The sequence below is a fragment of the Lycium barbarum genome, chromosome 6 (genome assembly GCF_019175385.1).
Source record: "Lycium barbarum isolate Lr01 chromosome 6, ASM1917538v2, whole genome shotgun sequence".
Taxonomy (NCBI): domain Eukaryota; kingdom Viridiplantae; phylum Streptophyta; class Magnoliopsida; order Solanales; family Solanaceae; genus Lycium; species Lycium barbarum.
In genome coordinates this window covers 121,932,380-121,957,363 of record NC_083342.1, presented here as the reverse complement: position 1 = coordinate 121,957,363, position 24,984 = coordinate 121,932,380, and the positions used below count along the sequence as shown (strand labels likewise).

Here is a 24,984-nt window from a genome sequence, read left to right as displayed (position 1 = left end):
TAAGATCATGCTGAACGGGGATGGAAGCGCTGAGTGTGATCTCAGAGTTTGGTGGCATTGCCTGTGGCAGAGATGGTGGATGGCTATGTAGGGCATCCAGAATAGTCTTAGCTGCAGAGCTTGTGGGGAGCAAGTTGAAACTTTTTGTCTAAACGTTTTGAAGTGGGATGTCAGTCTAAATCCTCTAATGCTGTGAATATCGTCAAGAAAGGAAATGTGGAATATTATCAATTAAGAGCCTATATTCAATATTGTTGCACTTGCTGGAATATGTAAAAGGCACACTCAGTCTGCGGACTTCCTTTGCTAATGAAAGATGTAAGCAAGACCAAGTAACGTTTATCTTCCTCAACTAGTATATATACCATATATTTGCATCAAACTTCTCCATCATTTTAACCATAAGATTTAATCACATGGTTGTAACCACAAGTAACTTTTGACTAATAGTATCGCTCACACAAGGCGTAGAAATCATTAAATACAGGATTTTCCAGCTGAGGAATTGAACTCAAGAACCCTTAATCCTGAACAGTAACATTGATGTCAAATCCGTGAAAGCTGGTTAATTAACTTTGGCCTTAAATGTAAATCACTATCTGGTTATGGAAAGCATGGAGGTGATCTTCTGGTGCTATTGATATGGAGAAAGCAACACTTCATCATCATTCATATTTTCCGTACATGTAGAGCCTGAGTCATGTACACTAGACATACTACTAGGAGACTGAAAATGGCACTTAGGGAAATTCCCTGTAGGATACCTGTTGCGACAGGGAAAGCTGAAATGCCATCCTAAAGTTGCTTTACTGTGATGACCTGCAAAATCAGACATTATTGTGCTGGAGACACGATCTTCGTTATCTGTCCTCTACAAAGGTGGTCCAAAATCCAAATGGAGAATATCAAGTTATCTTTAGGGCTCGTTTGTCCACGAGAATTATTCACTTTTTTCGGAATATTTTTTCACTTTTTTTACTTTACGGTGTTTGGTCATAAAAATTCCAAATACAACTTGAAGTTACATTTGGAATTTGGAAAACAACCAAAATTTGTTTTTCACTTTTTTTTTCACTTTCAATACATTCAAACAATCAAATATTGTTTACAAAAACTACAACTATACACAACTCCAACTCCAAAATACCAAATAAAGTGAAAAATATTTGGTTTTCATGGCCAAACGCCTACTAAGCATTCGAGTTGTTAAGCTAGTGTTTGGCCATAGATCCCAAAAAAAATAAATGAAAAACTTGATTTGGGTTAGTTTTTCAAGTTTTGAAGATGTGTTTAGCCAGAGTTTTTCAAAACATATTTCACTTTTTGTTTTGGAAAATATAAAACATTACTTATATCCATAAGTTTTAAAAACTATCAAGAATATCCAACTATACAAAACATGCATACTTGTCAATCCCAAATTATGCAGAACATGATATTTTAATAACAACGGTTAATAACACACTTATTAGCTACTACAATTCAAATTACAATACATTTCTACAGTTGGCAGATCAATTTTCCCTAGCTAGGCTTTATTCTTCTACTATTTGGGCACAACTTAGCTCGTTCACTTTATAGAAGAGACTGTTTTAATTGTGGAAACATGATAGATACAACTTTAATGGAGGAGCATGGTAGATAGAATTAGTTAGGTCATAAATAGATGTTTTTTTTTTTATAAAATACAAAAGTTTGGGGTAGTTTTTAAAAGTTTTGAAAAGGCCAAAACATAGATCTTGGGCCAAAAATAGGTTTGAGCCTGAATTTGGGATTTAAAGATTTGTTTTCAAAATCTATCAAAATTTTATGGCCAAACAAATATTTAAAAATAAATCTTCAAAATATGATCCCAAAATCTATGATCAAACGGGAGCTAAGGACTTAGTCTAAGCATGTCAAACTTAATTAGGCAATCATTAGGGATAGGTGAATAATGGTGGAATGAGCAAGATTTGTGGTCCAGGGGGTTGGTGAGGAGGTGCACATTCAAGTATATATAGTATAGGTATCCTTCAATTCTTGCTCTTGATATATACTTCAAATTTATTGGGGTAGGCAATGGGCAGTTGAGGCATGTTCTCGTAACATCAGTTAGCTAGGGGCATAAAGGGGCGTCGCGAAATTACATAGTTAAATATATATATATAACAAAATGTTATCTCCTCTCTCGACTTTTTCATATGTTTGCTTGTTTATATTTTGAATTCTTTTAGTAAAAATCTTATTCTGCCACTATATACAACTGTAATAAATTCATTCTGGTCTAATTACCTATTGATCAGCCGGAATCATTTTAGGCACCAATACTGAAATTACTACAATGTACCAAGACAAATGATGGAAAATTATGATATTGTTTTCTCTTTCTTTACTTTGATATTTCGGGTTATCTTAGGCTAACTTTGGCGCATTGAAAGTTTGGAACAATCGCATTCATGCTATGTTAATTAAATTAAAATAAGAAGTCTCCCTCATAGCACATTGACTAAGCGTATAGTTATTGCTGATGGCTGTTACAGTATTTAAGTAATGCAATTTGGCTGATTGTTTTTGGACGTCTTTTACTAAAACAAATACTATAATCTATTGTGGCATAACCTGTCATGCACGTTGATGTTTACTTGAGATCGACACAGTTAATATATTCATTAATCATATGCATTGGCAAATCTTTTGTTCTAATATTTAGTTTTTAATCATTATTTTTTTGATTTATAATCTTTTTTTTGTGTTGCATTTCTCCAGAATTCTATCCACATGTCTAAATCTTTATTAGGTAGCTAAATCAACATTTGATGAGCTGACGAAGAAGAGCTGTTTTAACAATATTTTGTTTAACATTATTTTTCATGATTAGGTTTGTGATGAAATCATGAGATGAAACCATGATTTGAAATCATGTTTGGACATGCAATTTAGATTTCTTAAATTGTATTTTTTGTTATAGACATAAAAACCCCACAAGTTGTGAAACTATCAAAATATTCTCAATTCTTATACAATATTACCAAATGAGCAAGTCATAGTTCATAACAAAATTAATACGCTACTAGAAGGCCTTTCTAAAAAATACAACATCAATTGATCAAACTTTAGTTCAATAAAAAAAAAATGTAACATGAATAGTAATGTAACTACTCTTTAATATAATCCTCCCACATGGTAGACATAAATAAAGGTTGGTAAATGGTTGGTTGGAGTAATTGTTAAAAATATCTACCAACTTATGAGTCTTTTTTTTACAAAATATAAATTTATGGATCAAGTTTTATATTTAAAAAATTTGAAATCATAGTTTGAAACCCCAAATCATGCCTTTTTAGATGATTTGAGATTTCAAATCATGATTCAAATGAGATGAAGTGCATGTACAAACGCTGATTTTATCTCATAGTTTCAAATCGTAATTTCAAATCGCATGTTCAAAGTTCAACCGCGTACTAATAAGCTCTCAATTTCAAGATTAAGGACCCGTTTGGCTTAGCTGAAAAACAACAACTTATAAGCTGAAAAAAATAAATTGAGCTACCTCAACTTATTTTTTTGAGTTTATTTTAAGCACAAAATAACTTATAAATTGATCAGCTAAATACTCAAAAAAACTGAAAATAAGCTGAACAACAACTTATAAGCTAAGTCAAACTGGCTCAAAGGCAAACGGTTCATATTTTAGTCAATCAGTGGGACCCAAGTGCACGACTTCTACTGTCCAACTACCCAGGGTAACGTAGAGGATATCTAATTGTACTAATTTTAACTTCACTATTCCCTATGGTTTCAGTATGAGCCCGTTTGGATTGGCTTATAAGTTGCATATAAGTTGCTTATAAGCTGTTTTCAGCTTTTTTGAATGTTTGGCTCGCCAGCTTAAAGTCATTTTGTGCTTAAAATAAGCTCAAAAAAATAATTAGGCCCATTTGACTTAGATTATCTAAAGCAGCTTATAAGCTGAAAACAACTTATAAGCCAAAAAAAATAAGTTAGACTACCCCAACTTATTTTTTTTAGTTTATAAGCTGTTTGCAGCTTATAGGCATAAGCCCATCCAAACAGGTTCTATATCAACAATTCTATCATTATTTAAAATTTAAATATTAATCTGGATAATAATGCTCCATTATTAAGTAGTACTACTGTACTAGTATACTCCATTTCTTGAATGATTGGCTGTAACCATTAATCTGAGATTACAGTGGCAAAGTCACATTAGAGTGCATGGATTACAGTTGGTGCAATTAATATAATCAACTTCATTTTTTAAATACAATCACCTTCTTTGATTCTTAAAAATCTTTACTTTGACCTTAAAACAATATAATTAAAGTTTTATCCTCCTGTTGTTTAGGAAGTTTTATCCTCATATTCCAGAATCATATTTTTCTGTTGAAAAATGTTAGATTATAGTAAAACTGTCTAAGTGAAAGTTAAATATATACAGTCAGTGGCGGAGCCACACTATGTCGAGGGTGTTCATCCGAACCCCCTCGGCGGAAAAAAACACTGTTTTTACAAAATTAAAATTATTTATGTATATATAGTAAATGTTGAACCCCCTTAGGCTTCTTCGTATGTTTACTCTTTTATATTTTGAACTCTCTGGGCGGAAATCCTGACTCCGCCACTGTATACAGTTCTCTTCTACCAAAACTTGAGATAGTACGAAAAACTTCAAAATTATGAAGAGTTTTTTTATTATTACAGTTGGAGCAATTAGTATAATCAAATTTGCAGTTAACATGTAAATATCGACTGTTAAAATGTGACCATATATATATAGTGGAGTATTTTTTATTTTTTTATTTAGACACCTTTCTCTTGCCTATAATCATGGGTGAACTTTTAGCTCAACATAAAGCAAAAAGTACACAGTTAAACCTAGGTGTTTAAGTGGCCATCTTGGATATAAAGGTTTTTACTACTATTTCACCTTTAAATGAGTACTTTTTTCATAAAAGAGAAGCATATGTTCTCATCTACAAAGTTATTATAAACATAGTAACATTGAGAGACGATTGGATATTTCAACCAAACATCTTTTTCCACCAAAAACTCTAATAAAGTTAAAAAGTACTTACTCGTATCAAAATTCAAAATTTTGCAACCAGGGAAAGAGGAATCATTTCCATCAGAAACCCTTTCCTTCAAACTTCCTCCACACACCCCGCCCTGCCCCCGGCCCCCCTCCCCAACCTAGAGAAACTCAATAAGACGATAGAAAGAACAGTTTTTTTTTTTTTTTTTTAAGTAAAGGTTCGTGCAGGCGTTTGGACATGAATTTGAAATTATTTATTTGAGTAGAGGTTGATTTGAAGTTAAAATGAGTCACGCAATTTAAATTTTAAAAGTTGTATTTTTTTGTTATAACCATGGAAACCTCATAATTTGTGAAAACGATCAAATCTTCCCAACGTTTATAAAATCTCACTAATTGAGCAAATCATAGTTCATAAATAAGGTATCGGAATATCCTAAGGTACCGCATTGATAAATCACATTTTACCGTATTTCTTTTACAAATATGTTCGGGATTATATGCTATTACAAACTTTCAAATACACATAGTTTTTCAAAAGATGCATAGATTACAGAAGACGAAAGTAGCGGAGATAAGGATGATTGGATTGATATATGGGCATACTAGGAGGGATATGATTAGGAAAGAAGTTATACAAGGTAAGGTGGAAGTGACCCCAATGCTGGACAAGATGAGGTAAGCGAGACTAAGATGATTCGTCATGTGAAGAGGAGACTAATGATGCGCAAGTAAGGAGGTGTGAGTTAGGAGAGATAAAGGTATGTTGAACAAAAGAACTAGGAGAGGTGATTAAACGAGACATGACACATCTTCAGCTTACTGAGGACACGAATCTAGATAGGAAGGTGCAGAGATCGAGAATTACATTATAAGGTTAACAGGTAGCTGAATGTCTTCTCATTAGTGGTACTAGTTAGTAATCGCGTAGTTCCTTTCTCTTCCAGGTAAATTACCATTTGTCGCTTCATTTGTTTTCTCTCATGCTATTTTGCTATCATACCTTTCTTGATACCACGCTTCGATTTATTTTTCTCTTCTTTCAAGTTGAGGGTCTATCGGGAACAACCCTAGGAGTAAGGTCTGTCTACTCTCCCCAAATCATGGGATTATACTGGTATGTTGTTGTCGTTGTTCAGTAGTCCAATAAATCTAAAATCGCAGTAACTAGTTATTCTTTAATATAATTCTACATGGTACAAACAATCTTTTCGCCTCGAGCATGAGCCTTTTTTGAAAATATAAACTTATCAATCAAGTTTTAAATTAAAAGTTCTACCTTTTAGGTGAATTTGAGATTTGAAATTAAAATTTTATTCTAATATTATAAACAAACAAATATTTTAAATTAAAACTTTAAATTTGAAGTCTAGATTGCATAAACAAACGGGCACTTTTAGTGGGAAACTATAAAAAGAGAACGAAAAAGAAAATTAGGACAGGAAAAAATTAATATTCTCTTCGGATAAAAAAAAAGTTCACTTAGTCATTTACACACCTTATAAGAAAATATTAACTTCTAAATAAAAATACATAATTTGATTAAATTACCTATAATTAAATAGACATTTAAATTTAATCATATTACACTTAATAGAGATAAATATAGAAAAATAAGATTAATTTTTTTTTAATTTTGCAAGTGATTTTTTTTTTTATCTTAAAAAAAAAGTTAAGTGGATTTTTTTTTAACAAGGAGGGAGTAGTATATAGTGGGGACCTGTGTTCAAAGAGGTGACAGACGAGACAAAAGCAAGTGGCTTTTGAACACAAAGAAGTGACCTGACAATCACGTGATCTCTTCTCTGCCTACTCTTCCTACTGTTGCTACTCTTTGATTCTTGAACCCCACGCCCCAACCAACAAGCCCATGCTGTTACTTTCCTCGTTTTAAGAATTCTTCCTCAAAATCCACGCGCTCACTTTGTTGTTGTCTACTAAACTACTTTCTTGCTTTCAAATTCTTTCTTTCTTCACTACCCTTTTGCTTCAACTTCTTGTAAACCGCTTCACTGGGAGTTTTTTTCACTCCTCAGATCTCCTTCTCTAGTTGAAGGTATGTTCATTTTACTAAGTTCTGCTCTGTATTTGTTCTTCTATTCTTTCTTTTGTGTTTTTTTTTCTTTCTCTTCTTGGGTTATTGTTTCTTTTTAATTCTTGGTTTTATTTCTCAACATTCTTGGGGTTGTTGATCATTCGCCTAGCCTGTTAGTTTTAAATTTCTTTGCCTTCTCTAGTGTCATTGTTCAGTTCTTGTTTTTTTAATCTTGATTAATGCTTCTCCGTCTTGTCACTAATGATCTTGGTTTTCACGCTTTTAGGCCTTTGTTTCTCTGAAGTTTTTATTTTATTTTTTATGTTTATACTTTTGTTGCCCTTTTCTTGTGTTGATTGATCTTTTTTACCATTTTGGTTTTGGCTTGAGTTTTGAGATTTTTGTGTATGTTGGTTTCCGTTCTTCTTCCGGTATCACTGAGAAATTTTACTTGTTTATTCTGAAAATTGAAGGAAAATGGGTTATATTTCACGGAAGTTATTCCCAGCATGTGGGAACATGTGCATCTGCTGTCCTGCTATGAGGTCTCGATCTCGACAACCTGTGAAGCGTTACAAGAAATTGCTAGCTGAAATCTTCCCTAAGTCACCAGTAAGTACATTAATTTTAGTTGTCTTGAGGTATAACTAATAGTAACTGCTTTGTTATGCTGGAGAAGGAAAGTTGTTTGTTGGTGCATGTGATACTAACAGTCAATTACTCTGCAACTTGTGACTGCAGGATGGCTCACCTAATGAAAGGAAAATAGTCAAGTTATGTGAATATGCAGCAAAAAACCCTTTCAGAATCCCCAAGGTAGTGACCTTCTTTTGCATTGCCTGTGAATGTGGAACAAAATGATGCTTAATTTTTTTTTTTCTAACATGTTGTGGCTTTACTTGATCAGATCGCAAAGTATCTCGAAGAGAGATGCTACAAAGAACTGCGAAGTGAGCACGTCAAGTTTATCAATGTTATTGCTGAGGTGTACAATAAGTTGCTTTGCATGTGCAAAGAGCAAATGTGAGTAATTGTCGTCCTTATTTATAACTACCTTGGTGAAGTATAAGAGTTAAAACCACAAAATTGTATTACTTTCCTGAATATGATAGAGTGAAGCTCAGTTCTTTCTTTCTTCATCCAACCTTGCTATGTTTTAGCCGCGATTTCCACAATTATTCTTTAATTTCTATAAGCACTTTCTCAATTATAAGCGTTAAGACTGATAATTAAAAAAAAAATCTCTAAATTATGCACAGGTAGGGCATGCCACAAATTCTAGTTTGATATCAGTCATCATTAATTGAGGTTTTCCTTACCATCAAGCCATTGCATGTAATTTATGTACCACAGGTTCACGTAATACTTAACATCTAACTAGGCCAATAATATACCGACCTTTGATAGGCTAGCCTTGTTATAAGTCTGTATTGCAGTTGATACACTTGCTGGTAGACTGATTCTATTATGTAATGCTTTAGATTCTCATTGTTTGGCATAACCTGTGCTAGGTAACTCGGAGATCATTATATTTTGTTAAATGAAATCAAGCAGGTGTACGCCTCCACTTTATCCTCTAACGATGTATTATACTACTAATTTCTGTATCTGCAGGGCATATTTTGCTTCTAGCCTATTGGACATGGTTGTTGTACTGCTGGATGACTCAAAGAGAGATGCTATCAGAATTACTGGTTGCCAAACCCTGACCAGGTTTATTTATAGTCAGGTGATTAATGAAAATATCGATGAATGCAGCTGTGTATAATGCCAATTTCTCAATTGGGGGTTCAGTTTGGATGTGTAATGAGTAGTTTATTAATCTAATTAATGTGTAACATAATTACATAAATATCCTCAATGAGATGTAAAAGTAAAGTTCCTGAATGTCTACTTAATTGGGTATTCTTTACACTGTGCTGTTCTGGTTGATTAAAGAAAAAGCTTCTATTGGCTAGAAAAGAGGTACTCAGTTTTCAATATTCATATCTGAGCAATTCTAAAGAATTATAGGAGAGTTTAAAGCCAGTGCCTCTGTTATTACCATCTACTCATCGCAATGTATGACAATATAGTTCAGTTTAAAAGAAGATTGGATTTAGGTTCTTTTATGTGTAAAATTACTTACCATCTTATTTTGGAAGCAGGTAGATGGAACATATACGTATAACATAGAAACTTTGGTTCCCAAAGTATGCTCATTGGCACGGGAGACTGGTGAAGAACATCAAAAGCGCAGCTTGAGTGCATCAAGTTTGCAATGTCTTTCGGCAATGGTACTGTAAAATTACTTCTATGGTTGGAGTCAAAACCCTTGTTTTAACAATGATTCGTTTATATTGGGCAACAATTCTCCTCATACAAGTTTGCTGAATGTTTAGTTGGATCTGAGTAACCGAATCCACCTTTGTAGGTTTGGTTCATGGCTGAGTTCTCTCATATATTTGTTGATTTTGATGAGGTTAGTAGAGTTCTCTCTCTCTCTCTCTCTCCCTCTCATATATATAAATATATATATATATAAATAGTGCATGAAGGTCTAGTTCCTTATAGTTTAGTTATTGCTTCCCTAATTTTGAAATGGTTATGGATTCTTCATTTGCCAGATCATATTTCATGAGTCTTTATTGGGATATTTGATGTGAAAGTTCTGGATAGCAGTGTAAATCTATTTCCCCACCTTGGGTGACGTCCTAAGGTGTCCTTATCCTTTGCTTGTTTGCATTTATTGCTGATTTGATACATAAGTTATGCATGGTCATGAGCTCTCAAGTAAAAACTTTACACCAGTAAATGAACTAAAGTGTTCATGAACACACTCCCAAAAACTTGATCTGTGCTTGTTAAACAAAATGAGCTTGTGCTTATTGTATAAAACAATATCAGATGACCTGAGCTCAGTATCACCGCTTTCCTATTTTCCTTTGTGAATATAGAAGGTCTCTGATTCTTTCAGGAGCATAATCTATTTTCTCTCTGTCTCTGCATCGGGGTTTTACTTCCCCAAGTCCAAGTGATACAATAGGAAACGGAATGTTTCTATTTACCATGTGTTGTTTTTATTCATAAAAAACTAAAGAAAACGAAGCTTGAACAAAACTCAGAAATGACTGAACGAGCTCAATGACTAACTAGCTTTTTTAATGGGCTTGAGCTCAAGCTTGAAGGAATTTACTGAAGTTGAGCTTGTGCTCGTCACCTATCACATATGCTAAGTTTACCAAGTATGGCTGTGCTCGTAATATTAGTCAAAGCAATTTCAAACCTCTGGAAATCAGCTTGGGTTGGCTCATTTTCAGTTCTAGGATAAAATGCATGATCTTGTTTTCCATTCTAGTTGGTTAATCTTGATTTTCTGACTGGGAATTAACCAATTTCTTCTCAGAATCTTTTATCTTTTGTTAAACGGTAGCCCGGTGCACTAAACTCCCGCTATGCGCAGGGAATGTTTTATCTTTTGTTAACAAATGAAAATTACTAGCCATCATTAGTGTTCTATATCATCTCGTGCAGATTGTTCATGTGACTCTGGATAACTATGAGCCTGAAATGCATAATGAAGACTTTGAACGAGGGCAGGCACACCACAATTGGGTGGATGAAGTTGTTAGATCTGAAGGAAGAGCTGTTGGTAGTGAATATGGTCCTTGCCAAATTAGACCCAGACCTGATAAGAAAGATCCATCTTTATTAACAAGGTTTGTGCCGCTAAATCCAGAAAAAAGTTGGTTTTTCACAGATGATCGTGACTGCTGCCAATGTGTAGATATCTGTTTTAATCACTTTATCTACCTATATTTTTGTCTTTCTGCCTCAAATTGTTCTTACAGAGAAGACATTGAAACACCAAAAGTGTGGGCTCAAATTTGTCTTGAAAGGATGGCTGAGCTGGCCAAAGAGAGCAGTACAATGCGCAGGGTGTTAGATCCAATGTTTGTCCATTTTGACCATGGGAGGCACTGGGTTTCTCCACATGGATTGGCCGTGATGGTTCTCTCTGACATGATCTACTTTGTGGAAAGTTCAGGTAGTCTGCCAATACACTGCTTCTTGAACCTTGGTGTCATTATTCCTAGTGTAGTATAGTGATGTGCCTGCATTAGACAACTTTACCTCTGTCCTTGTCCTCATGGTGGAGATTCTTGGTAGATTTTGCTCATCACTCTACAGTTGCATAACCAGATGTCAATTGTAAAGCGGGTGTTTCTTTGATGGTTTTCCCACTGAATTTCTACTCAGTATTATTTCTTCGTCATAGATATTTCTTTTGCATATAGCAAAAGTTGCTACATCTGCTCCCCGACATGCTTTTTCCGCATTGTGTTCTGGAAAAGAAGTTAAATAACAAAAAGCACTGTATATTAAGTATATTGTTTAAACTGGTGGGTCAAGGACTGGAATCTTTTATATCACCATCTAATACTTTGCCATGAAAGTATGACACTGGTTTCCTTGTAGTCGTCATAATTTTACTGGACGTTGATGGCACAAATATTGAAATAGACTTGATGGCATCTAAATGTTCTCTTAATTCTTGTGGTTTCTCAGGGAATCAGCAATTGATTTTAACTGGTGTAATTCGTCATTTAGACCACAAGAATGTGGCACATGATCCTCAAATGAAGTCTTATGTCATCCAGACTGCTACTGCTTTGGCTCGACTCATTAGATTGGAAGCTAGTCTCTCAGATATACGATTCGTCGGTGACTTGTGCAGACATTTGCGTAAAAGCCTTCAAGCAACTGTCGAATTAGTTCAAGAGCAAGAGCTAAACTTCAATCTTGCACTTCAAACATCCATCCAAGAATGCTTCCTAGAAACTGCAAAAGGGGTAATTTATGTTAGTTAATGAATGATTTGATAGGCTTTTGTATTTCTATATATTAACAGATTTTTCTCTTAGATTGTTGATGCACGACCACTGTTTGATATGATGGCGATGATGTTGGAGAAGTTGCCATCTCTTAAAGTGGTTGCCAGGGCTACAATGGGATCCTTGATCATTCTTGCTCATATGATCTCATTAGCATCTGTTGTTTCACGATGTCAGCAGGTAACAAATTGCTTGCTTTGTCATCACATGCTGGATCGTCTTGCATCGCTGGCTAGCTTGTTTATCGGAGAATATGTTTCCTCCATTTGAGCTTTTAAAGCAACCATGTGTGAGGTTAATCAATAAAATTTTCACAGAATGTTGGATGTGAATTGTTTTTTTTTTTTTTTTTTGGGTTGTATTCTAATGGAAATGGAAATATTTTCTGCCATGCATGATTTCTTATCTTTTAACGAAAACTGATATGTGATATCAATGGGAAAAATGAATTATTATCGTTGATGATTTGAAGTATGTGTTCACCTTCTATATCATTTGCGTTTCAACAGGATTTATTTTGTATTTCATTATATTTTAATTCGTACGTGTTTATCTTCTATATCATTTGCGTTTCAACAATATTTATTTTGTATTTCATTATCTTTTAATTCTTCTAGGTATTCCCTGAGGAGCTGTTTGTTCAGTTACTGAAAGTGACATTGCATCCAGATGTCGAAATACGGATTGGAGGACACCACATCTTTTCTGTTCTTCTAATCCCAAGTTCTAACCATATTAAACATGACATAGCCAGATGGAATGTCAATGGCACATCCACATTTGTGTCAATAACAGCTCTACTTGAGAAGCTTCGAAAGGAAAAAGATGGAATTAAGTTGAAGGACGGGCATGGTATTCAAGATAATTCAAAGGGGAGGGATAATGTTGATGAGGAACACAAGCAGGGTTGGGCCCTAAAAAATTCACCCAAGGTTCCAAAAATTAGTTCTATGATTGACTGCACCGCTGTATCAGTTGGCAGCTTGAACGAGGGTGTAAGAACATCACTGATAATCTGATATCACTTTCTTGTTCCTTTTTTTTTTTTTTTTTTGGTTTTCACTAATATCTGGCTCCATGCTTTTTACTGGTTGACACAGGAACCTTACATTCTGAAGCTAAACAAGGATCAAATTGTCCAGTTGCTGTCAGCCCTCTGGCTACAAGCCAACATGCCAGATAATTTACCTGCAAATGTTGAAGCTATAGTTCAGTCATTCTGCCTAGCACTTATTTCTTCACGCGTTAAGGTGTGCATTCAGGTTATTCACCTTGTGATTGTAAAAAAAGAAAAAAAAAGGAAACTAAATAAAGTTTGAGTGAGCACAATTCCATTCAAGGTTTAAGCTCTTTCTCTAAGCATCTTGTATCTAATCTATGCTCATGATTGTCAATTTTCTGTTGTTGCAGAAAACCAACAATAACTTACTGATCCGCTTTTGTCAGCTTCCTCTATCACTTATGAAGTTATCCCTGGACCCTAATAATGGTATATAACTGTATTTTTGCAACTACTAATGGACTCTTTGGTGTCTGGTAAAAGTGAATTACAATTACCTTGTGAGCTTCTTCTTTCAGGGTTGCTGCCTCCAGCATACCAGCGTTCACTTCTTGTGTTATCAGCTGCAATGCTAGCATTTATGGCGAAGATTTATCAGATAACTGACCTGAATATTTTACTTGAAACATTGCGGGATTTTGGTGTGAGTACTCCTTACGTTAAACTTTAATTAAGTTCATTTTCAAACTCACACCTACATTTTCTGTTACTTGGGTAGAATTAATGCAAACATGGAGTCTTATCTTGCCTTTTCACTAGAAACTATTTTTCTATTGTTAATGTGTAAGATATTTGCAACATTCCTGAAATAGGAAAAAACAATTTTTCTGTTCAACAAGTCATGATTACAACATTATGGAAGTAAATGTTTTGCTGTTGTTGAACAAGTTACGGAAAGCGACATTTCATCTCTAATACCATGTTTGTTTAACAATTTTTTTTCATCTTAACATATGTGCGTGTTAAATGCTGTTCATGCCCTACATGTTCAGGTTGATCCTTTTCTGGGTATCAATGATGGTTATCAAGTATACCTGAAGCCTCACACAGATGTGAGAAAGTATGGTTCTGCAGCTGATAATGAAGCAGCTGCATCATCACTATCAGAATTGCGGAACAAAATTCAAGAGTGTCATGAGCTAATAAAGGATATCTTAGTTAAAAGTTTGTCTAGCATTGCAGAGGTACTAGTTGTCTTGAAAATTTGATGCATACTTCTTTATTTCTTAACTAACTCCTGCTCTCCCCAGCAACCAAGAAAAACGAAAGAAAATAATTGCAAATAGACTTTTTTGGGCCTGTTCTTGCCTATGCGTGCTTTACTTATTCTTTTGGGGTGTGCCATAGGTTGACGAGGATGACATATTCAAGCAGCTGTCAGAAGATTTCACACCCGATGATACCTTCATCTTTTGTATAAAATCAATGGTTGACATGGATCATGTTCAAATAGGATCACACTCCCGAGATTCACCTTCATTTGACGGGGTATGCTCATCAAGCATTCACATTATTCTTTGTGGCATGAGACGGATGCTGGTTTATGGTTCATCATTATACCTGATACTCCCCCCTGCCCCGATTCATGTGGCACACTTTTCTTTTTAGCCTGTCCCTAAGAGATGGCACCTTTCTATATTTAGGAGCCGGTTAGACATAAGTTTCTTTTACTTTTTTTTTTTTTAAAATTATTTCAAATCAGTGTTTGGTTAACATAGTGTTACAGTTTTCAAAATCCAACTTGAAGTTCGATTTCAAGTTTGAATAAGTGTTGCAAACCAATATTTCACCCAAAAAAATTACTGTTGGGGAGTTCTCAAGTTTTCAAATATCGCCCCATAATTTTGGATTTTATAAAACAAACCCCATCTTTATATCATCTACCGATTAGAATAATTACCCAACTAACCATCAGCTACCCACTTTCCCTTCGATAAAAATACCCAAAACATAATTATAAGCATGTTTGATTGTTTATTTCAGGTAGGATACTCAAGTTGGGCTGTTTTTAGAAATTGTGGGGTATAAATCATGTTTCTTGTTTTTTTTAAAAAAAAGCACATCCAAACACGAGCTTTATTCCAAATATACTTTTGCAGAAAATGATAACCACACACAACTTCGCCTTCAAATCAAACTTCATTCAAATTCCAAATTTCAAAAATTACTTGTAATATATGTCCCAAATGCCTATTTAGAAACATCCTGCATCAAAAGTCTTTCTTTCCTTTTTAAACTATTGCCCAGTCAAACAAGGCCCTGTAAAATGGGATGGAGGGAGAAATAAACAAATCTGTCCATATCATTCCCTAGTTTAATGGCAGTGTCTGCTAACAGTTTCCTTATTGTTAATATATGCTCTCATCTCCCTGAGTCACAACCATCTTTTTACGTTTGTCGCTTATTGATGCAGGATTTTTCTCCAAATTCATTTGTAGAGGATGAACAAGTAAGTGAATCCTCAATTGCTGATATCACCAGATTTATTCCCAGAATTCCTATGTCTCCATCTCCTTCGATGTCTCATGTTGTGAGCATTGGGCAGCTTCTTGAATCGGTAAGCTTTCCCACAGTCCCTTATCTGTGTCCACCCACATGCATCTGTCTATTTTGCCTTGCTTATCCCAAGAGATAAGCCTGCTTGTAGAAGGAGAATATAGTCAAGCCAAAATAATTCATTAGTTATTGACAAGATCAGGGAGGTGTGCGTAATAGTTGATTTGCCTGTTTGCTCCGACTATTTCCACATTATTAATGGAAGTGTAAATTATTTAAAGAAAAAGAAAAATCTTTCATGTAATCAATTACAGAGGTAACTCGCGATTTGCAACAATATGTCTGATACTACTTTAGGCGATGCTGCATGATATCACTTTTCTGCAAATTGATTTCACCTTTCATAGCAATCTAAAGTTTTCCGCCTTTTGCATTTGTTGTTCAATATATAGAATTTTGAAAAGTTGTCTATTAACTTCATATTTGATCCAACACTAGCAAAGCTTTTGTGAGCATCAAGTATCATGTCTGAAATTGTGTGAGATACATGCAATTTCTAATTAGTAGGAGTAACATATAAACATGATAAACATGCTTCCTCATTTAATGCAACATCCTGTAAAATGAGAAAATGTGAGTTAAATCTGAAACAAAATTGTTAAATTTCTGATTAGTTGTGTACCATTAGTTCTTTTGTTTGCGAGCTGGTCCTGCATTCAAGTTTGTATATAAAATTAGCTTTATATTTGCATCTCTTGTCAAGTTAAAGAAATGGATTACATCATCTAATATTATTCTAGGTCCTCTTGCCTACTTTTTCTCCCAAAAGAGTTTTTCTCCCTGATTGGTATCCTTAATTTATGACCACTACTGCTGTTTGGCATGAGTGCGATTTAGTTGGGTTGTATTAAGAATTGAAGCTGGAGACAGATAAAACTGGATTGATGATATGGAAAAAGTACAAGTATTCATTAGTTTTAGTCAGTCCAATGTATTGGAGCAGGCAGATCACAAACTTAACATTTTTTTTTAATGGGATTTGAAAGAAAAAAAACCAGTCAATCAAATAGCATCTCCTTCTTGTTCCTTAAGTTGGATTCTTTTTTCAGGCACTCGAGGTGGCTGGTCAAGTAGCTGGTTCATCTATTTCAACATCACCACTTCCATATGATACCATGGCTAGTCAATGTGAATCTCTTGGCACAGACTCAAGAAAGAAACTTTCTAATTGGTTAGTTCATGAAAATCATTGTGCAAAAGCGGCTGGCTCGGCATATCCACCGTTCCCCGCAAATGGGCCATCAGCAGTTGCTAAGGTGATCATTCGTTAACTGTCTTTTAACTAGAACCATCAATTTATGAAGTCTAGACTTTTTGCCTAATTGCATTTGATAACCATATGGTATGTTTTAACGTCCCCTACTTGTGTTGGCTGCAGATACTTCAAGAAGATGGACCTATTAGGGGGCCTCCGCTATCAAATGAACCATGGTTAGCACTTAGGCTACCTCCAGCAAGTCCTTTTGATAACTTCCTTAGAGCAGCTCGAGGTTAGATGCGTGCAGCCGTACCATTTTGCTGTTTAGATGTAAATGACAGGTAGCTAGTGCCTAGTAGGTTTAACTTACCCTTGTGCTCTAATTCCAACTCTGGTGCTGCCATGCCGGAACGTAGTGCTCGTCATTAATGTTTGTATGACTAAGGTGTTTGTTGAATCATTGTTGTAAAGGGCAGAATTATTAAAGCATTTCAGGCTGTATCTAGTTCTAACTTATGTGAATCTTCTGTAACTAGGCTTTGTAACTCCAGCTCCTTCGATCGTTTCAAATCCGTCTCTTTTCCACTAACTATTTGGATAGAGTTATTTTTTCCTGCTTCTGGTGCTAGATTATGTATTGCCTGGACCATAGGGGCATGTTCAAGTCCTCTCTTTATTCATATGTACTCTTCATTATTACTCATTATCTATTAAGTACTATCAAGTTTCGTAAAGGGCCAACTCATAATTGCTTGGGACTCATCATAAAGGGAAGTTACAATTAATTATCCTTAAGATTCATCACATGCAAGATTGTGGAATTTGATACGGCAAATGATAAACCATCTCGATATCATGAATAAAATAATAATAAAAAAAGCTGCCAGCTGGATCATCACATGCTCTTACGTATGTGCTCTTCATTATCAAGAAGCGTTTTGACTTTTGCAAGTAAACGTTAGTTTTGTCTTTATCTTTAAGGATCAATCTTAGTGTTCCATTTTCGTTCGTCTGTTAAGAGGCAAACATTTTGAATAAAATTTTGAGGAGAATGAAAATGAAGTTGTTATTCTCTTATATTTTCCTTCTGTTTAGTCCCGTTGTTATTGCGAGAGGTGCAATAGCGAATCTGCAGCAACCATACAACGTTAGTGGTATAATTCCTGCAGTATTTGTGTTCGGGGATTCAGTAGTTGATACAGGCAACAACAACTGGATTGCGACGTTAGCCAAGGGGAATTTCCCACAATATGGTAAGAACTTTGAGGGAGGAAAGGCAACTGGTAGAGTTTGTGATGGAAAAGTTCCCTCTGATCTTTTTGGTACGTACATCTCCATAATGTCTATGTCTATTTATAGGCAAAATTGAAAGGGGAATTGATTCACCCAAAAAAGATAAAATAAGTACTAAAAAGATTTACTTTTGTTATAGTGGAAGAATTGGGAATAAAAGAGTTGCTGCCTCCTTATCTTGATCCAACACTGCAACCTGAGGATCTCATAACGGGGGTTAACTTTGCTTCAATAGGTTCAGGATATGATCCACAGACATTAGCTTTCTTGGTATATATTTTTTCCTTGTTCCTTTCCCCTTTTCTTCAATGAATTTCCCTACTTATCTTTTTATCTTTCCTTTTCTTGATTGATGAAAATGCAGTCGGCTCTATCAATTCCGAAACAGTTAGAGTTGTTCAAAGAATATATTGAGAAACTTAAAGCTATTGTCGGAGAAGCAAGAGCTTTAGAAATTGTGAGCAACAGCCTTATTATAGTACTTACGGGCAACAATGACATTCAATTGAATCCAGCTTCCTCTCTAAACCCATCATACGAAGCTATCCTGGTCAATTTTGCTACCTTTTTTTTGCAGGTAGTAATTTTAATTTACATGCACATACTAGCAATTGTTTTTACAGCTGAATCTATTAAACTGTAATTGTCTAATGTTTGCTGTTTGAATTTTTTTATTTTGGAATTAGGACTTGTACAAGTTGGGGGCACGCAGAATTGGTGTCTTTGGAGTAACAGCGTTAGGATGTGCGCCATTACACAGGAATACTCAAGGAGGAATTCAAAGAAATTGTGTAGATTCTCTGAATACCAAAGCATACTCGTTCAACAACAAGCTATCCATCCAGATAAATTATCTTGATAACAAATTTCCGGACGCGAGAATAGTCTACATTGACTTCTACAATTTCCTCCTTGATCTAGTCAACAACCCTACAAAATATGGTAATACTGACCAATATAACGATGATACTACTAAATTGATCATTTTTTCATTTTATATATTATCTTGATGGTAGCATATTTTAGGGCGCATTTAGTATCATGAAAAAAAAAAAGTTTCATAAGGAAAATCACTTTTAAAATTACTTTTTTGGTTTCTTATTCAATTTTTGATAGAAAATAAAAATAAGTGATGATATAGTGTAACCGCACAAGATGGAGAGGATGGTATGATTTAGTGCTTAATTAATGATAATATTGATTATTAAAAGTTGACAATATGTCTAATTATTTATTAGGCAAGTCATATGCGGCAAGAATTGGGTTCTTTATAGAGAAAAATGCATGCCCTTTTTGATGAAAAATATTTTCGCGGAAGAAAGTTATCTTGAATACTGAAGAATAACTTAGTAAAGTATTTAAAGGAAAACCATTTTTGTCCATACCAAATACACTTCAATTTTATTTTTATTTTTTTAAAAGTTTGAACAAGTACATGTAATAATATCTCGCTCCGACTCTTATATAAACAGTTCGTTATTCATAGCCTTCAAAATTAACCCTCTTATTAACTGTTAATTCTACTTACCCATTCATTATCATAAAATTTGAATAAGAGTTTAATTTCATTTTATTTAATTTGTTGTGGCAGGGTATAAGATTGTCAAAAATGGATGTTGTGCTCTCGCTGGGATAATAGACTTACCTTCCTGTCCGATCGCATGTTCAAATGATTATGATTACATTTTTTGGGACCTCTTTCACCTTACTGAGAGAACTTATAGACTCTTAGTCCATCAAGTTCTTCAACAACATCTTCAAACCTTCATTTCATAACCAATTCTTTTTCAGCGTGATAGCAATACTTAAGCGAAGTGATTTTTGTGTTATCAACTAAACGAAGTGACTTTTTCCCATCATTTTCAATAATTATGTGACTTTTCTGTTACAAAATAAAGAAGAAGAATTCTATTACACCATTATCAATAATTGAGTGACCATATAGATATAGGCCATCAAGTCTTGTTTATGATGTCTGATTATATATGATCGAGTGGCCAGTCCACGAAGATTTTTCTGGTGCACTTATACTTGGCTATTTTTATTTGGATGTTTTATAATGTAGCCACATTCTTGAATGTTGGGCAAAGCTAAGCTTGATCGAGCGGACTCTTTTTAATTTTTTAACCAACACCTTTTCATGAGACCTTTTCAAATGTAATTGCAATATTATCTTGGGAAAATAATCATTGCATCTAGAAGAATACAAAAAAATACAAAGTTCCAACTCCATTATTTTCTAAAAGAAACTTATTTGGCTAAAGACAATAGAGTTCCACCCACGTTTTTTTATTTCTTTGATTTGGCCTGAAAAGAAGAAATACACAGTTGAAACAAATAAGCATTCTATCTAAAGAAGAAATAAAACAAAACAGAAAGTTGAGATAAAATATGCATTGTATATTAAGAAAAAGCAAGAACAAATACAAATTTGGACAAATAAATAAATTAATGTATATGACTACGTAACAATCAATGTTTGTTTTAATGGGTGGCAGTTATTTTTTTCATAAAAGAAAAAACAATCAATGTTTGAGAAAAAACTCATTTAGAGGCAATTTTTGCAATCCCACGCACCTAAAAGAGAGTATATTCATCCTCTTTATCATGTCAGCGTCTAGGCGATCAAGGCTAGCAAATTGCCTAGTTCACAAATTGTTTTCAGACGCAGATCCCATCCTTCTAGAAGATAGACCTGTTAATGGACCTCAATTCGCTATCAAAAGAACATTAATGGTTAGAACTTAGGTTAGCATAGTAATTGCATAATAGCCTGCTTAATTCTAACTGATTCAGTAACTTATAAATTCAAAATTTTAGCTCCGTCGCCACCTGATTGAGTGCATTCATGACTAGTGTTTGTATAATTCATCATAAAGGAAAGACAATTAACCAACAATGCATTTACAGAGCCAATTAATCATTGTCTAAATGTTAAACACCAAATTGATGAAATTTCAAGTGTGTACGTACATATGCACACATTACATATATAAACATGTAATTTCATATATATCTTGAATAAAATAAGCTGCCATATATTTCATGCATGCGCGTACTCTCATTTATCAAGAAACGTTTGACTTTGTCAATTAACAAAAGTCTTTATAAATGCTCCATTTATTTCGCGAGTCTGTCGTTGACAAACAGCTTGAAGAAATTGAGACAATTAATAAAAATGAAGTTGTTCTCTTATATTTTCCTGCTGTTAAGTACCTTCGTTATTGCTAGAGGTGCAATAGCGGATCAACAGCCATACAATGTGAGTGGTATTATTCCGGCAGTATTTGTATTTGGGGACTCCATAGTTGATACAGGCAACAACAACTATATTGTGACAATAGCCAAGGGGAATATGCCACAACATGGGAAGAACTTCATGGGAGGAAAAGCCACTGGGAGATTTTGTGATGGAAAAATTCCCTCTCACATTCTTGGTATGATCCTCATCATGGCCTTATTTTGCTTCCTCATACTACATCTATAGATAAATGTTGGTTTATCAAGAAAAGTTCTCTTACCGCAATTATCCCGATTATCCTTGTTTTGTTTATATTACATGGTTTTACTATATCTAATCTAAGTTATACACACGAAATGACTAAAGCAATAGTTCAATTAATTAAAGGTAGTAAATGAGCGGATTGGATAAGAATTGTGTGGTTAAAATGGATCATTTTCGATCGAAAAAAAGTTTGCTTGGATTAAATAACAAGTCATACTCCAATTTCGTCCAACTTGGACGACCCTCCTCCTTTTTAGTTTGCATTTTGACATAAAAAATGAAAGTTCATGTGTTTTCCTTAGATTATTAGTACATGGTAAGAGGGTATATTTACAGAACATGACGATATTTTTTAGTTTACAAAATATATCAATAGACTTGTTACAAAATCTATACCAATTATGTAAATTAAAAAGAAGCAAATAAAACACATTAAATAAGGTAAGGAAATCATTTTAGTTATTTTATCCACTTTTCTTTCTCCATTCAAAATTTAGAGATATAGTTCCCATTTTCTCCAACTTTTGCTTCCTTATTTCATTCAGTTTTTCTCTCCCCATTCAAAATTAAGAGATATTGTTACCTAATTTTCTTCAATTTTTACTCAAAAAGTCCATTATAATCGGTAATTTTTATGTAAATATTTCATATACCAAAAAACATATATGTATAATTTTCATATTCAATATGTATAACTGTATAGATTCTTATAATTTTTATATGTGAAATATGTATAAAAATTGTATGTGTATTTTGATTATTATAAAGTACATATAAATAGTATAAAATCTAATCAAAGTATGTATAAATTTTGAGAAAAATATGTATAATAAACTTGTAATTGATACAAACCAGATTCCATACAAAGTTCATACACCAGAAAATAAATATATATTAATTTTTGTATGTAATATGTATAAATTCGTTATAATTTCTACGTATGAAATATGTATAAAAGTTGTATGTATATTGTGATTATGATAAAGAACATATAAATTGTATAAAATCTAATCAAAGTATGTATAGATTATGAGAAAGTATATATGTATAATAAGTTTTCTGATTGATACAAACCAAATTCCATCCACATTTCATACACATATCAGTTTTCTACATTTTTAAGACTAATTGATATCGAATTTGTTCGCATTTCATACACATTGTGCCGCATATATCTAAAAAATGGCATATAGCAGACTCCGTACACACTTCATACATATTTTAGTTTTTAACATTTTTTAAAACTACAGCTTATATAATTTATACAGATTTTCAAAACACACAATGATCATATATATCTCAAAACGATACAAATCAATTTTTGTATACAATTAATACACAAGTTAGTAATCAAAAATACTTTGTAATATTGGTTTGAAAATTTATACTAGGAGAGAAGATGGATTTTCGGTATGAAAATGGTGTCGTACAAGTTCGTACAACAATATTTAAGAAATTCAATTGAGATAGGAGAACGAGAATGTCTATTATCTAAGAATGGAAGGCGAGAGTTTAATTTTTTTTTTTTTTTACGCAAAATTGGAGAGGGAAGGTACTAATTGTTTCAACTTTATATTTGTTATTACAGTGGAAGAACTGGGAATAAAAGAGGTCCTACCTCCATATCTTGATCCAACACTACAAGCTAAGGATTTAATAACAGGAGTCACTTTTGCTTCAGCAGGTTCAGGATATGATCCACAAACTAATGCTTTATTGGTATATTTTCTTTTCCCTTTTTTCAATTAATTTTATATATGTTTTTCATTATTGATTTTCTTCTTTTTTTTTAATTTATGAAAATGCAGTCAGTTCTATCAATTCCAAAACAATTAGAGTTGTTCAAAGAATATATTGGCAAACTTAAAGCTATTGTTGGAGAAGCAAGAGCCTTAGAAATTGTAGGCAACAGCCTTTTTATAGTACTCACAGGTCACAATGACATTCACCTAAATCCAGCTTCCTCTCTAAACCCATCATATAATGAGATCTTGGTCAACTTCGCTTCCAATTTTTTGCAGGTACTAATTTAAAAATTTGCACACATTACTTTTTTAATTATTTTATAGTTGAACCAAATTGTCTAATTTTTGTTATTTCAATTTTTCTTGTTGGAAAGGAGTTGTACAAGTTGGGGGCACGCAAGATTGGTGTTTTTGGTGTATTACCATTAGGATGCATGCCATTTCACAGAAATACTCGAAGAGGAATTCAAAGAAATTGTGTAGATTCTCTTAATAAGAAAGCATACTCATTTAACAACAAGCTCTCTACTGAGATAAATTCTCTTATTAATAAATTTCCTGACGCTAGAATGGTCTATATTGACATTTACAAGTTTATGTTTGACCTAATCAACAACCCTACAAAATATGGTAAGTGTTGTCCTTAGTTATGAGATACTCCATCCATTTCAATTTATGTGGTACATTTTGACTGAACACATAGCTTAAAAAAAATACAAATTTAATTTCATTAATTTGACTTAATTTGTTGTGGCAGGATTCAAGATTACAAAAAATGGATGTTGTGCTCTTGTTGGAAAAATAGAATTGCTAGCTTCTTGCCCAATCGCATGTTCAAAAGATGATGACTACATCTTTTGGGACGGCTTCCACCTTACAGAAAAAGGCTATAGACTATTAATCAATCAAGCTCTCCAGCAACATCTTCAAACCTTCATCTCATGACCAAATTCACCATAATCATTCTCTCCTTCCTTCCTTCATATACACAAGCATTGTTTGTACTTTAATTTCCTCTATTTTGTTACTTTTTTTGAGGTTCCCCTCACTGTTTTTTTCTATTGATTGTTGTCTTATTAATCCATCTCGGGAAAAAAAAATTGTATTTCCTTGTAAAAGTATATAATCTAAATTTGTCAAAAATCTTTACAATTCATTTATTTCTCCGAAGAGTGGGTTGCTTTTGATTTTGGACATTTCATCTAGCAAGCTTGTATGGTTCCAAAAAGAATAGTTTAAACCTATTTATTTTTTATATCATTTGTCTATTGAGATAAATAATTATAAACTGCTAACTAATATCTTAAAGAATAATCGCTATCTTACAAGAGAAAAAATTTGCTTGACTAATAAGAATTTCAATAATGAATTTAAGTTTAATATGAAATTATGAGTCATTGTACTTTTTTTGAATAAAAATACGATAAATATGAGTGTATAAAGTACTTTTGTATATTAAGTACCTATACTTTTTAATTGTTGTATCTGACATAACTTGTGAGATATTATGATACGAAAATATAAACTTATGTCATACGAAAATATTGAAGGACAAAAATTAAAGATCACAAATTTGAGAGGCAAAAATTAAAGATCACCCCGAAATAGGAGTATTTGTGCGAATGACCCCCAAAAAATTGAATCAAATTGACTAAACTGTGTTAAATTTAGGGATTTCAAGGT

At 33.5% G+C, this 24,984-nt stretch overlaps 3 protein-coding genes across 3 annotated transcripts; all 3 read left to right on the top strand.

Annotated features, from left to right (window-relative positions):
• The first annotated feature begins 6,792 nt into the window (after window positions 1-6,792).
• On the top strand, window positions 6,793-17,492 carry LOC132598445 (protein SEMI-ROLLED LEAF 2). The gene is made up of 20 exons (XM_060311309.1): window positions 6,793-7,091; window positions 7,544-7,682; window positions 7,812-7,886; window positions 7,978-8,093; window positions 8,685-8,799; window positions 9,218-9,346; window positions 9,484-9,531; window positions 10,584-10,768; window positions 10,901-11,097; window positions 11,619-11,902; window positions 11,975-12,124; window positions 12,562-12,939; window positions 13,045-13,194; window positions 13,355-13,433; window positions 13,523-13,647; window positions 13,997-14,188; window positions 14,352-14,492; window positions 15,418-15,561; window positions 16,610-16,816; window positions 16,939-17,492. Exons 2-20 carry the CDS (start codon window positions 7,548-7,550, stop codon window positions 17,053-17,055), a joined length of 2,967 nt encoding a protein of 988 aa, XP_060167292.1. The 5' UTR covers window positions 6,793-7,091; window positions 7,544-7,547; the 3' UTR covers window positions 17,056-17,492.
• A 242-nt stretch (window positions 17,493-17,734) lies between these two features.
• On the top strand, window positions 17,735-20,159 carry LOC132600099 (GDSL esterase/lipase EXL3-like). Its single transcript, XM_060313216.1, has 5 exons — window positions 17,735-18,080; window positions 18,191-18,321; window positions 18,416-18,628; window positions 18,738-18,993; window positions 19,643-20,159. The coding sequence occupies exons 1-5, from the start codon at window positions 17,810-17,812 to the stop codon at window positions 19,825-19,827; spliced, it is 1,056 nt and encodes a 351-aa protein (XP_060169199.1). The 5' UTR covers window positions 17,735-17,809; the 3' UTR covers window positions 19,828-20,159.
• Window positions 20,160-21,160: 1,001 nt separating this feature from the next.
• On the top strand, window positions 21,161-24,431 carry LOC132600098 (GDSL esterase/lipase EXL3-like). Its single transcript, XM_060313215.1, has 5 exons — window positions 21,161-21,488; window positions 23,145-23,275; window positions 23,365-23,577; window positions 23,676-23,931; window positions 24,059-24,431. The coding sequence occupies exons 1-5, from the start codon at window positions 21,230-21,232 to the stop codon at window positions 24,244-24,246; spliced, it is 1,047 nt and encodes a 348-aa protein (XP_060169198.1). The 5' UTR covers window positions 21,161-21,229; the 3' UTR covers window positions 24,247-24,431.
• The last annotated feature ends 553 nt before the right edge of the window (window positions 24,432-24,984 follow it).

Excerpts from the sequence above, each read along its gene's own strand:
- LOC132600098 (XM_060313215.1), top strand. The coding sequence starts at position 21,230 with ATGAAGTTGTTCTCTTATATTTTCCTGCTGTTAAGTACCTTCGTTATT. Across the intron at positions 21,489-23,144 it reads AATTCCCTCTCACATTCTTG|TGGAAGAACTGGGAATAAAA; the intron begins GTATGATCCTCA and ends TTGTTATTACAG. Across the intron at positions 23,578-23,675 it reads TCGCTTCCAATTTTTTGCAG|GAGTTGTACAAGTTGGGGGC; the intron begins GTACTAATTTAA and ends CTTGTTGGAAAG.
- LOC132600099 (XM_060313216.1), top strand. The coding sequence starts at position 17,810 with ATGAAAATGAAGTTGTTATTCTCTTATATTTTCCTTCTGTTTAGTCCC. Across the intron at positions 18,081-18,190 it reads AGTTCCCTCTGATCTTTTTG|TGGAAGAATTGGGAATAAAA; the intron begins GTACGTACATCT and ends CTTTTGTTATAG. Across the intron at positions 18,994-19,642 it reads CAACAACCCTACAAAATATG|GGTATAAGATTGTCAAAAAT; the intron begins GTAATACTGACC and ends TTGTTGTGGCAG.
- LOC132598445 (XM_060311309.1), top strand. The coding sequence starts at position 7,548 with ATGGGTTATATTTCACGGAAGTTATTCCCAGCATGTGGGAACATGTGC. Across the intron at positions 11,903-11,974 it reads TCCTAGAAACTGCAAAAGGG|ATTGTTGATGCACGACCACT; the intron begins GTAATTTATGTT and ends TTTTTCTCTTAG. Across the intron at positions 16,817-16,938 it reads GGCCATCAGCAGTTGCTAAG|ATACTTCAAGAAGATGGACC; the intron begins GTGATCATTCGT and ends TGTTGGCTGCAG.